General features: G+C 44.9%; 1 protein-coding gene across 1 annotated transcript in view; it reads left to right on the top strand.

Moving 5' to 3' along the window:
* Window positions 1-2,459: 2,459 nt before the first annotated feature.
* CD9 (CD9 molecule) overlaps window positions 2,460-14,085 on the top strand; it is a gene marked incomplete at both ends in the record, with an annotated part of 29,749 nt that continues 18,123 nt past the window's right edge. Inside the window, one exon of the mRNA XM_079549673.1 lies at window positions 2,460-2,525. Within this exon, the coding sequence (XP_079405799.1) occupies window positions 2,460-2,525 (66 nt within the window). The remainder of the gene's footprint in view (window positions 2,526-14,085) is intronic.

The following is a 14,085-nucleotide window of genomic DNA, read 5'->3' as shown; positions in this document are numbered from 1 at the left end:
AGAGTAACGTGAGAATCTTTCTATTAAATTGACGAATATTAACTTGCCTCTGCATCCTTTCTTCAGTATCGTAAACCTTACACAGAAGAGCTGATGCTTTTCATTACCATTGGCATAGTCAGCAGATCTGAGGAAAATAATGCTGTCAAGGAACTGATCCGGGAGAGATTGCAAATCTGCTGGGGGAAAAAAATACCAAGATGTAAGTGAAGCTCTACGTGCTATAGAATTATAGAATCCTTAGAGTTGAAGGGGATCTTCAAAGGTCATCTAGTCCAGCTCCCCTGCAATGAACAGGGACATCCACAGCTAGATTATGTTTCCCAGGACCTTATATCCAGACTCACCTTTTGAAAGTCTCCAGGGACAGGGCATCAACCACGTCTCTGGGCAACCAATTCCCCTCACCATCCTCACTGTCATAGATTTTTTTCTTGCATCTAATCTAAATCTACTCTCTTTAAGCTTGAAGCCATTTCTACTTGTTCTATCACCACAGACTCTGCTGAAGAGTTTGTTCCTTCTTTAGATAACTCCTCTCTAGACATTGGAAGGCTGCTATCAGTTTACCTCAGAGCTTTCTTTTCTCCAGGCTGAATCATAAAATCAACAGAGTTGGTGAAGACCTACAGGATCATCCAGTCCAACCATCCACCTATCACCAATAGTTCTCACTTAAACCACATACAATGGAGTGCTTAAAAATGTCCCTTGAACACCACCAGGATTGGTGATTCCACCACCTCCCTGGGTAGCCTACTCCAGCATTTGACCAGTCTTTCAGAAAAGTATTTCCTAAAGTCCAGTCTGAATCTCTCCTGGTGCAACTTGAGGCCGTTCCCTCTAGTTCTATCACCAGTTACACAAGAGAAGAGGCTGACGCCCAGCTCACTACAACCTCCTTCAGGTAGTTATAGAGAGCAGTAAGGTCTCCCCTGAGCCTCCTCTTTTCCAGACTGTGCAATCCCATCTCCCTCAGCCACTCATGTTCATAAGACTTGTGCTCCAGACCCCTCACCAGTTTCTCTGCCCTTCTCTGAACACGCTCCAGGGCCTCAATGTCTTTCTTATATTGAGGGGCCCAAAACTGAACACAGTACTCACGGTGTAGCCTCACCAGTGCTGAATATAGAGGAATGATCACTTCCCTGCTCCTGCTGGCAGCAAAATTTCTTGGCCATCTCGGCCAACTGAGCACACTGCTGGCTCATGTTCAGCGAAGAATCAACCAATATGCACTCTTGGGGAACATCACTCATGACTGGTAGCCAGCTGGATTTAACTTGGTTCACCACTAAGTCTTTTCTGTGCTTTCTGTTCTGCTTGGAATTTGAATCTTGATAACTGCTGAACTTCTAATCATGTTCTATTAGAGAGAAATTAATATTGGTAGAACTCAGTTTTCTTTCTTATCAGATTCAGAAGCTTCCCATTAAAATCAATTGGAACATCCCTGAAATTCAATAAGATTTGTATAGCAACTAGGGTGAAATAAGGGCATGTATACAACTAGTCAGTATGGATCAGTTAATAGGCATGCACTTGTACCTGATTTTTTTTTGAACAATGTGCTTATAACTTTATATAAACATAATTGTATAAGTAAGGCAGAAATGACATTTGCCTCAGCTAGGCTGACACATTAAGTACAACTAAACCCATACTATGCTAAGTGGACACAGTGTTCTGTACACTGAGAGCCTCTCCACTTGTTGCTAGGTACAGTTTTATCAAACAGCGTTTCAAGGTACATTTGAATCTGAGGATCAGGATGTCTCAGGAGCAGAGGCAAGCGAACTATGCATTCAGAGCAGCACAGAGTGTTATGAATTTTGTTTAACATACCCACACACACACAGGCATCCATTTTAGATAATCCCAGTAAGTGTCAAGCAGAAACTCCCTAAGTAAGTGCACTGTAACTTATGGACACTTGAGAGATGGCAAACTCCCGAAAAGCAGAGAGAAGGAGCATGCTGGCAGTGGATCCTATAGGTAGGGCCAGCAGAGCATCCCCTGCCAGCCTCTCTCCCATTTTTATTCTCCCCAGGATCTGCAGGGCTTTTATCACTTGCACATAGTACCCGCATGGCCAACGCATGATACAGAGCCCAAGTGGGACATCTGCTTGCAAAACAAGGTTCCCGACACATCGAGGTAGTCTGAAACTGCCGTGCACAAAGACAGCCAGGTAGTAGCACTCCCTCTCCTCTGCCCGTCCTGGGAAAGCCCCCCCCCTCCTTCCCCCTGGCCCCCGGAGCCCCGGGGCTGCGGCAGGTGCAGGCAGCAAGAGACATTGAGCCTGGGCGTGGACAAGGGAGGGGAGAAGGCCGGGCTGGAGGGGCTGGAGACAGTAGGCGGGCAGGGACTTGACGGGGCAGTACTTAAGGAGTGGTGCGTGCTAAAGCTGTTCTTTGTGTACTTGTCCTTACGTCTACTCGTTGCTATCCCTCAGCAGGATGCCTGTCAAAGGAGGCACTAAGTGCATCAAATATTTGCTCTTTGGCTTCAACTTCATATTCTGGGTAAGAGACCCGTGCCTGGATTCGGGAGGGGACCCTCTCTAGCGCTTCCCCGACGGGACCTCCCCCGGGAGGGAAGCTGAGATCTGCTCTGACCGCGCGGAGTGGGAGCGGCAGCGGTTGTTGCAGTTTGCTTGTTTTGGGATTTGTTTCTTCCTAATTCTTTTTCCCCTGCCCATAGAGGAGACACGCTGTGCTCTCTCCTCTGTCCCGTCGAAGCTTCTACGGGTGGGGAGCGTCTGCCCCGCCCTCGTCGAGCCGGTATTACAGGGCTCCTGGAGTACGGGCCACAGCCGCGCTGCTCTCCCTGGAGCCCGTCCTGATTCGCCGGTTTAGAAACGGCCGGAAGCGTTCACGAGAGCCCTGCAACTAAGTGCTGAGGAAGGGTTGGGGCCGTCCGTGCTCGGGAGCGGGGCACAGTCGGGTGCGGCCTTCAGAGATTTCTTGTGCTGTCAGGAGGAGCCTGAGTAGAACTCACAGCTAGCTCATGTTTTCTTTTTAGTTGTGGGTTTTTTTTTTGTTTTGTTTTGTTTTTGTTTGTTTTTTTTTTTTGTTGGTTTTTTTTTTTTTTTTTTTTTAGAGCTATAGTTGGAAGAGACAGGCTGCATATCCTACTTGTGTTACTGTGTGATGCAGCTGGATGGGAAGGCAGCTTTCCCAACACTGTGTACCATGAAGCTGCTCTTCTTGGCAGTATGGAGGCTGTTTTGGTGTGCAGACTATTGGGGGTACTGAATTAAATCCTTGCAAGGTAGCATTTGAAGTCACTGTTGTCTTATGCATTAACTTTTCTTGGTGGGACCCCTGGGTAAAGCCAGAGCTTCTGCATCAGATCTTTGAGGCAGTGCCTCCTAAAGAAAAGCCTAAATGATTCAATATGTAGTAGCATAGAACAAGTAGGAGTTGTATCTCTAGCATGGCTTTGGGTACAAATACCTCATGTGTACAGCAGTATTGAGAAGCATGACGTACCTTATGTTCAAGCTGCTGAAAGGACATCTGAATTTATTGGTATTTGCCTTCTGGGAAAAGTATAGAGGAAACACAGTGTGACTTCCTGTGTGCTGGATGTATAAGTGTGAGGGTAAAGGGAATTTGTTTGAGAAGCAATTCTTCCTTATTTCAAATAAAAAACAAATTTTCTCTGCTGTCTGCTGCTGCAGAGAACTGCATGTGTGACATTTTTATGCTTATCACCCTCTGAAGAGGAGAAAATAAATTAGAATTTTATAAAGAAAGCAATTCTATGATCAACTGTAGAACTACACATGGAATAGCTATAGATCCAGTGTTAATGCCATAATAGTTCTGATCTCTTAAAAACAGGTTTCAGTACAGCTTAAAACAAAGAGTTCAGAGGCTGCAATTAAGGGAAATCAAGGGAATTTATGCAGAAGAAGGTTATAGTGGCAAGATAAAGAAAATCCTATCCTGTTTAGGATAGTGAGGAGGGAGTTTAGTTTGGAGGCATATAATTGCTAAAATAGGAGCTGAACTGCATATTAGCTGAAGCCTCTGAATCAGTGAGCTGCTAAACTTCCTGTTGAGTCATGAAAAAAGGTTGATGCCTTCTTTGTCTAGTGCAGCCCTGCTGAGAAATACCTGGGAGTATTAGTAGATGGAAAGCTGGGTATGCATTAGCAATGTACCCTTGGCTACACTTCTTTTGATGCAGACAGTAGATCAATGGAGATGATCCTGCCCGTCTACTCTGTGCTGGAGTAATGCATCCAGATGTGGAGTTCTCAGTACAGGAGTGGTGGGTGAAGGAAATGCTTCTGGCCTGCAGAATCATGTGCTGATACTGCATATGCCTAGGGAACTCTTGCAGTGAAGCATCTGCAACCCTAAAAGGCAGAATGGCCTTTCCAAGGGTAATAATGATCCAAATATGGGAAAAGGATGGGTAAAGGTCCTGTAAGAGAAGAATTTGAGGGAGATCTTAGAATGGCTTGAGTTGGGAGGGATCTTAAAGATCATCTAGTTCCAACACTTCCTACTGTAGGCAACTCTGCCACCTACAAGATTATGCATCCCAGGGCTCCATCCAATTTGGCCTTGAGTACCTCCTGGGATGGGGCATTCGTGACTTCTCTAGGCAACATTTAAGAAAGTCTTTCCATAGTCGTCTTATCTTTCTGGAGGTGAAAAATCGAACTGTGCATAAATAAGTGCCATTTTTATACCAAACCTGGAAGTCTGATCAACGGTTTGGCTGTGAGACACAGAGGATGGAAGGAATGCCCGTTATAGGGACCTCAACAGACACAAAGTGTGGGCCTAGGTAAACCTAATGAGGTTCAACACAGCAAAGTGCAGAGTTTTGCACTTGGGACTGAGGAATCCCAGGCATCCATACAGACTGGAAGGAGCAGTCCTTCCAGACAGCAGCCCTGCAGAAGAGGACCCGGGGGTCCTGATGGATGAAAAACTTAACATGAGCCAGCAGTGTGCTCTTGCAGCTCAGAAAGCAAATGGTATCCTGGGCTCCATCAGAAGAGGGTTGGCCAACAGGAACAGGGAATTGACTGTTCCTCTCTACTCCACCCTTGCGAGGCCCCATCTGGACTACTGTGTCCAAGTGTGGAGCCCCCAGTACCAGAAAGACAGAACTGTTAGAGAGGGTCCAGAGGAGAGCCACAAAGATGATCAGGGGACTGGAGCACCTCCCCTATGAGCACAGGCTGAGGGAGCTGGGCTTGTTCAGCCTGGAGAAAAGAAGGCTGCAGGGTAACCTCATTGCAGCCTTTCAATACCTAAAGGGAGCCTACAAATAAGAGGGGAATCAAGTCTTTGAAAGCGTTGATACTGCAGGACAAGGGGAAATGGTTTTAAGTTGAGGGAGAGGTTGGGTTGATTTAGGTTGGATGTCAGGGGGAAATTCTTTACAGAGAGAGTGGTGAGGTACTGGAACAGGCTGCCCAGAGAGATTGTGGATGCCCCATCCCTGGAGGTGTTCAAGGCCAGGTTGGATGGAGCCGTGGGCAGCCTGGTCTAGTATTGGCAGCCTTGCTGTGGCAGGGGGGTTGCAGATTCATGATTCTTGAGGTCCCTTCCAAGCTGGGCCATTCTGTGATCCCCAAGAGGAGTGAAAAAAACCTTTGCTTTATTCTACATAGCCCAAAGTTCTGGCATTCTGTTGTCCAAGAGCTACTAAACATTGTCCGCATTGCTATAGTTAGAGCCAGTGTGCCTCCTGAACCAGCATAAAGTGCAGATTGCTTGAAGTGTGATGAAGTTCATATTTATTTTTAAAACAGTTGTCCTCAAAAGGACAAGTGAAGAATTTAAATGGCCTGCAACAAATGTACAGATATGTACAAACGGTATATTAAGTGACATATTATCTCTCTTCAAAAGAGATTTGAGAGAGAACAAGAGGAGACAATAAAGGTGTCAGGGGTTACTAAGACCAGAAGTGGGAAACAGAGTTGAAGCTGTTTTCCAAGAAGATAAATGTCCATAAATGCTGGCAAGCCAAATAAAAATGCAGTAAGGCAAGCTGGAATTGAGCTTTACAGTAACTTGCAAAAAAAAAAAAAAAAAAAAATCCAAATAATATACTCCCTCTTTAGAGGCACTAGGACCAGGAGGCCTTCCAGAGTCCTTAAATGCAGTAGCCAATCCAAGTGTAAGCGGGTTAGTAGGAAGATACTGCAAAACTTGACTTTGCTTGGCATGTTTGAGGAACACGTGGGATGTCCTGTGGAATAACCTGTCCGTGACACCATATCCATCTTGGGATTAATCTCCTGATGGAAGAGTAGTGAAATAACAATAAAAAATGCTGACTAAAAACTTGCCAGAGTCATAACAGTTATTTCAGAACTGTAAATAAATGTGCTGTGCTTAGGTAAAACCTCTGGCTTACTGCTCACCTTAGGGACAGGGAACTGGAGTGCAGTAGACATTATTTACAGCTCCTATAAAAATAGAATAGTGGCATATATGGTGCCTCTGGAATAGACTGAGAAGATTCTCTTTATAAAAAGTTGGTGTACAGATGGAGATGTGATGTTATGCAACAAAGAATGGCTACTGTAAGGAATTTAAGATGCAGTTTGCTTTGAAGCCTTCAAAAGCCTGAATGCTGGAGGAGGAGTGAACGCTTATTACTACTAGTTTACTTTTTGTATGTCCCCTAGAAGTTTAAGGGCTCTTTGGGGATGCTAAGCAGTCCTGGAGTGACTTACCAGCATGATGCCTATTGACAAGAACTGTCAGAAGGAGGATCTGGGGAACTTACAAGCCTGTAAGCATGATTTCGGTATTGGATAAGGTCATGAAGCAGATTGTTATGTGTGTTCCCATGGCAAGTGCAGACAACTGGGGAATTTGGTCATGGATTTGTGAAAGACAGATCCTGCTTGACCAACCGGATCTCCTTCTGTGACCAGGTAACCAACCTAGCAGATGAGGGAAAGGTTGTAGATTTATTCTACCTAGACTTTAGTAAAGCTTTTGACTGTCGCCCACAGCATTCCCTTGGAGAAGCTGTCTGCCTGTGGATTGGATAAGTGTACTCTTTGCTGTTTAAGAAAAAATAAAAAATAAAAATACCAGCTGAGCCCAGAATGGGATGGAGTTAAGTCCAGTTGGTATCTGGTCACTAGTAGTGTTCCCCAAAGATCAGTACTGGGGCTAGTCCTCCTTATTGATGATCTGGATAAGGGGATTGAGTGCACCTTCAGTAAGATTGCAAATGGCACCAAGATGGGAGGAAGTGTTTATATCTGGGGTAGGAAGGCCCTATGGAGGTGTCTGAATAGGCTGTATTGATAGTCTGAGGTCAGTTGCTTCAACTAGACCAAGTTCTGGGTCCTGCACTTCAATCACAACAACACAGTGCTGCAGAGTGTTGGGGAAGCTGCATGGAGAAAAAAATATGAGAGTGCTACTCAACAGGTGGCTGAACATGAGTCACCACTGGGCCCAGGTTGTCAACAAGGTCAATGGCATTGTAGCTTGTGTTAAACACAGCACAATTAGTAAAACTGGGGAGGTGATGTCTGTCTATACTCAGCACTGGTGAGGCTGTGAATCTAGTACTGCATTCAGTTTTGGGCCCCTCACTACAAGAAAGACATTGAGACCCAGGAGCTTGCCCAAAGAACGGCAACAAAGCTGGTAAAGGGTGTGGAGCACAAGTCTTAAGAGAAGAGATTGTTTGTTCTGGAGAAGAAGAGGATCAGGGAAGGCCTCTTTGCTTTCTACAACTATCTAACTATCTGAAAGAAGGTTGTAACGTCATGGGAGTGGGCCACTTCCCAAGTTACTAGTGATAGGATGATTGGTAATACACCAGTGAAGATTCAAGTTCAGTATTTGGAGAAATTTCTCAAATGTGGTGAGATTGGAACAGGCTGCCCAAGTAAGTGGTAGAGTCACCATCCCTGGAAGAAAAGGGTAGATGTGGCACTCAAGGACATGATTTAGTGGATGTGGTGGTGATGGGCTGACTGTTGGATTACATCATCTTGGAGGTCTTTCCAACCTTAATGATTCTATTATTCTTTTCCAGTAGAGCTATCTCCATCTTTGCATAGCCTCTACTGCTCAACATGTGAATTGGGAGATCAGTCTGGGGAAATAACACTGCCTGCCCTGCTTTGTTCTGATGCCCTTCCCAGAAAGCACACACATGGGATACTCAGCTAGATTCTGAGCATAGCCAATTTGATAACTTTTATTTCTTCTTTTTTTTCTTGCTGTTTTGATCAATGTACTCCTACCTGGACTTGCACACTGCTATTTTGTCATAATGCTATCAACACAGGCTGTATCATACTTAGTAATAAAAACCATACCGGTTACTTTTTTTTTTTTTTTTAAGTTCGAAATGGTGTGGGGAAGGGAGATGTAGAGGTTTGTAAACAACTAATAGATTTTCACAGCTTGAGTCTGGCAAGAAAATGGTGGAAACTTCCCATAACGTGCCTTAAACCTGAGTGGTGTTCACTTTGCTCTGAACAACCTTAGTCTGAGCGTATGCCTGATTACCTCAATCTGTGTTATGAATCATTGTTCCCACTGAGCTTCCATAGCTTGCTGGGCTGACATGGGCTAGGTGGCAAATAAATGTGAGACAGCTCCTAGTGCGACTGTGTGTACGGTCTTGCACCTGCATGCCATCCCACTGGCTTTCCCTTCCTGAACAGAAGTCAGGGCTTACATCATTAACCTTAAATGCCTGTTTTTTCCCTGGTGAATTTCCTGGCATACAAAGATGTCTTCTGCTAATGTTTACAACTTAATGTGTTTATAACCATGGAAGTTTTACAGCATATGCTCAGAGTTCATGCAGTCTTTGCAAGGATTCACTTTCTTGCTCCTTTCTACAACAGGGCAACTGTCCTGACCAGGTTTTCTACTTGGAATCTTTCAGTTATAAACAAGTCCTTTACTCTAGGAGAGCTCCTTTTAAAGCAAGATTAGTTGGATCAGGCTTGGAGAGCTCTTCTTTGATAATTTGGAGTTTAACTGTGACTTTATTCTGGGCCACAATCCTGCTGTTTATATTGCTCTTGAGACAGTCAGATCAGTGTTCTGATTTTGCTGTTCAAAGAAAATGTAAAGGAACTGCTGAATCACTGCCTGAATCTCTGATTAATCACCTGAGGCAAGCAATGAGTCAGCCATAGGAGCACAGGTGAAGGCAATTCAGCTGTGATGCCAGAAGGCACAGAGCCTGGCTCCACCTCTCCTAGACCCATTTAAGAGCTGACTACCAGTGGGGAAGAATCTCTTTTGGAGATCCACTCCACTGGAGTTTTCCACATGAGCCCAGGATACAGGTGAGCGTACCTATCATTTGTTTCCTGCTTTGGTGTAACAACTACATAGCCGAACTCTCTGCTATACCATAACATCTGTATATTCGTTAATTGTACACCAGGTGACACCAGGTATGCAAAATATACTAACTTTACATTGTGTCCTTCCTATGGAATTTCTTTAAATGGTTCAAGGGGGAGGACGTTATGCCCCCCTAGATAAAATGATTCCACAGCAGATCCCAGGATTTGTGGGATCTCCCTATTATGAATTAGCAGTTAACATTGAAAAATGGGGTCCCTTACATGTTGTGACTTAGCAAAGATATACTAATGATGAAAGAAAGACAATTGCTGCTTCCATGATGGCATGGTCGCTATTAAATGCTTTAAATCATGCAGAAATGAGGAATAATACTTTAGAGAATGAAAACCAACTTTTGAAAGACCATATCGAAAAGTTAGAGCAAGAACTTGGCGTACTAAAAGGGAAGAAACCAATTCTGTATCTTCTATTAGGTCAAGTTCATAACATTCCAATAGACGATGACCAGACTCCTGAATCAATAGACTTAACTGATCAGGAAAATAAAAAATCTAAATTAAATCTCAAATCTGATTTTGACAGATCCACTAGAAGTCTGTCCTGTCATAACTTAGAAAACAAAAAAATGTACGGGACAGACTAGCAGGGGTACTACCTGATCAGTGGCCTCCTGCCCAGACTCACTTGCACATAACAGCTGTATGCAGCAACAGAATTGATGGATTTAGTACAGTAATTTTGGCAGAAGCCTAGAGAAAGTGTGCCAGCCTGGTTATTAAGACTGTGGGATTCTGGAGCAGAAAGTATTATGGTGAATGGCCTGGAAATAGCCAAGTTGGCCACCATAACTATCCATCCTGCTCTCATGCAGAGGTTATATGTGGGTAACAAATATCCTAATGAAAATCATTCTAAAATAGAATGGTTAATGGTGGCCTGCTGTATGGTAGGGCCAAATAAATCTGGTATACCTCTACATACAGGGATGTGGTCCTCCATGGAGAATTTTCAAAATCATATCTGTGAACTAGGCATAAGGGAAGCAATTTATGAAGACACATTTGATGGCCTTGATATGGTCAAATTTTCAGCAGGAATGAGAAACTTAATTCTACAGCAAGCTCCCTCTCATTTATATGGTACTTGTAAAATCAATGAAAATTAAGATGTTATAATTACAAAATAAACAAGACAGTTAGGCAAAGCAGATTGTGATAACAAAAAGAGAATAGATAGAAAGCTTACCCCTATCCTGGGCTCACTTACAAAACTCCAGCAGAGCAGATCTCTAGAAGAGATCCTTCCCTACTGGTAGCCAGCTCTTAAATAGTTCTAGGAGAGGTGGAGCTAGACTCCACCCCTTCCAGCAGCACAGGTGAATTGCCTTCACCTGTGCTCCTCTGGCTGACTCATTGCTCGCCTCAGGTGATCAATCCATTCAGGCCGTGACTTAGCAGTTCCCATACAGTACTTTAATCTCTACATCAAATCCCCTGTGGCCTCAGAAGCAGTAGTCCAGCAGGCTGCCCAGTTAGTGGCTGACCTAGGAGAAACAGAACGCCTGCAGACCATGCACAACGTTTAGACATTAGAAGAAGCCGAGGTCCTGCTGGTGACTAAAACCAAGATGCTGGCTACTTGAGCTCCTTGATTGGGACCCATAAGGGTTTCCTGAAAACAAATGTTTAATGATTTAATTTGGGTTGGGGTCCAATTTGCTAAGATTGGCCGCCAGCCCAACCGTGTCCTTCTCCAGCTTTGAAGACAACTAAAGGATAATCAAAAATTTCAGAGCTACCCTAAGAAACCAAGGGTAAGGGTTATAGAGAAAATACCAATAACAACATGGAGCCTAGAAAATTTCATTGTTCATAGTAGGAAAAAAAAAAAGCTGCCTCAGGTGTCTCAGGCCATGATGCCTGAGCCACCGGAAGCAAAAGAATTGGCCCTAGCACAATTCATGGCGTGACGAGGGATGTTAGTCTCCCTAGGGCCTCCAGATGGGACCAGAGGCCCTATGTAGAATTAACTATTTGTTGGTCCTGAAAAAATATTCAGAGTTATGGCATTAGTGGACACTGGAGCAGAAACATCAACTATCTACGGAGATACAACCAAATTTGATGGAGACAGAGTGACGATTGGTGGTTTTGGGGGACAGACTATTCCTGTCACCCAAACGTGGTTAAAATTGGGGGTTGGGCGTCTCCTGCCTCAGGAGTATAAGGTGTCTATTGCCCCAGTTCAGGAATACATCTTGAGAATAGATATTCTATGGGGTGTGGCCCTCCAGACAACTGTGGGAAAGTTCAGACTTTGACAGAGTTGTATCAGTATCCAGGAGGTGCAGGCAATATTAAGAGGCCATGTGAAACATGGGCCTATTTACCTGCTGAAACTGCGCCGGATTACTAAAGTATGACAGTATAGATTCCTGGGTGGGCAAGATGAAAGATCGAAAATGGTGCAGGAATTAGAAAAAGTGGGCATTATAAGACCTGCACACAGCCCATATAACTCCCCCTTATGGCCAGTGCGTAAGTTGGATGGCACGTGGAGAATGACAGTGGATTACAGAGAATTAAATAAGGTCACGCTGCCTATTCATGTGGCTGTACCCAATATTGCCTACCTATTAGACACATTGAGTAGAGAGATAAAAACCTATCATTGTGTCCTAGATTCTGCAAATGCATTCTTCAGTATCCAAATGGCTGAGGAATCACAAGATCAGTTTGCATTTACATGGGGAGGCAGGCAGTGGACCTTTCAGGTCCTGCCACAGGGGTACGTGCATTCACCAACATATTGTCACAACCTAGTGGCGCATGACCTGGCTGATTGGAAAAAACCTGATTATGTTAACTTATATCATTATATTGATGATCTCCTGCTGACATCTGACTCACTGGAGGCAATAGGGCAGGCGGCAGATTCATCAACCGCCTATTTACAACAGAGGGGATGGGCTATAAATCCCTGAAAGGTGCAAGGTCCAGGCCTGTCCATAAAATTCCTGGGGCTGGTTTGGTCAGGAAAGACCAAAGTACTACCCACTGCTGTCATAGGTAAGGTTCAGGTGTTCCCAGTCCCTGCAACATCAAAGCACCTGCAAGAGTTTTGAGGTATATTGGGTTATTGGTGTTCCTTTATACCTCACCTAGCATAGCTGCTGAGGCTGCTCGCTGTACAGACTCTCAAAAAAGGGGGGAAATTGATTGGGGGAAAACAGAACAGGATGCTTTCCAACAGGCAAAACTTGCAGTTAAACAGGCCCAGGCATTGGGTATATTTGATTCTACCCTCCCAGCTGATTTAGACGTTCACTCAAGATGGCTTTGGTTGAGGCCTATGGCAATGCCAGAGTTCTGTTTGGACCCCCATTGGTTTCTGATCTCGGGTCTGGCATGGAGCAGAAGAAAGATTCAGTATGGTTGAAAATCAGATATTGGCTGCCTATTCGTCATTACAGGCAGTAGGGCCAATAGCTCAAATGGCTGAAGTATTACTTAAGACCACTCTGCCGATTCAGGGGTGGGTGAAAGATCTGACCCACCTTCCTAAGACAGGGATGGCCCAAGCACAGACAGAGGCACGATGGGTCACCTATCTCAGCCAGAGGAGAAGTCTGTCTTCATCACCCTTGAAAGAAGAACTTCAGAAGATAATATGCCCAGTGACATATCACAGTGATGCACCATAAGAAACATTGGTCGCTCTACCAGAAAAGAGTCCCATTCAGGAGGGAAAATATCCTATCCCTGAAGATGCCTGGTACACAGATGGGTCCAGCAAGGCCAACCCGAGCAAGTGGAGAGAAATAGCATATCATCCTTCCATTGAGACAATCTGGTTTGACGAGGGGGATGGTCAGAGCAGCCAATGGGCAGAACTGCGAGCCGTGTGGATGGTTATAACCAAGGAACCCGGTGATGGTATCCTGAACATCTGCGCAGATAGTTGTGCTGTGTACTGGGGTCTCACTTTTTGGATTGCACAGTGGGCCATCCAGGAATGGACTATCCACGCCTGACCAATCTAAGGCAAATACATGTGGTTAGATATATGGAGTACAGTCAAACACAGGACTGTATGTGTCTACCACATTTCTGGTCACCAGCCCCTACAGTCACTGGGAAATGATGAAGCGACGCTGGCCTGAGTTTGATGGATTAAGAATTCACCATCTGAGAACATTGCCCGTTGGTTACATCAGAAGCTACGGCATGTGGGACAAAAGACAATGTGGGCAGCTGCTAAAGCATGGCAACTGCCCATACAGCTACCGGACATCGTCCAGGCAAGCCGGGATTGCAGTGCTTGCTCTAAGATGAGACCAAGATCATTGCCTGAAACAACAGCCCATCTTGCTAGAGGACACAATCCTCTCAAGCGATGGCAGGTCGATTACACTGGGCCCATTCCTCGGTCTGAGGGGGCGAGATACGCCCTGACCTGCGTCAACACTGCCAGTGGGCTGCTGCAGGCCTATCCAGTACCAAAAGCAAACCAGGCATATACCATCAAGGCACTCACTAAACTGATGTCTGCCTACGGGATGTCTTAAGACATTGAGAGTAACCAAGGGACTCATTTTACTGGTGCAACGATACAGAGCTGGGCAGAAGAAAATAAGATTGAATGGTGATTCTACCTGCCATATAATCCAATGGGGGCAGGCCTCGTGGAATGTTATAACAATATTCTTAAGGCTGCCCTGAAGGCAGACTCCCAGTCCCTGCAG

The sequence above is a fragment of the Tetrao urogallus genome (assembly GCF_951394365.1).
Source record: "Tetrao urogallus genome assembly, chromosome: 1".
In the NCBI taxonomy this organism is placed as follows: Eukaryota; Metazoa; Chordata; class Aves; order Galliformes; family Phasianidae; genus Tetrao; species Tetrao urogallus.
This window is presented reverse-complemented; position numbering and strand designations above follow the sequence as displayed.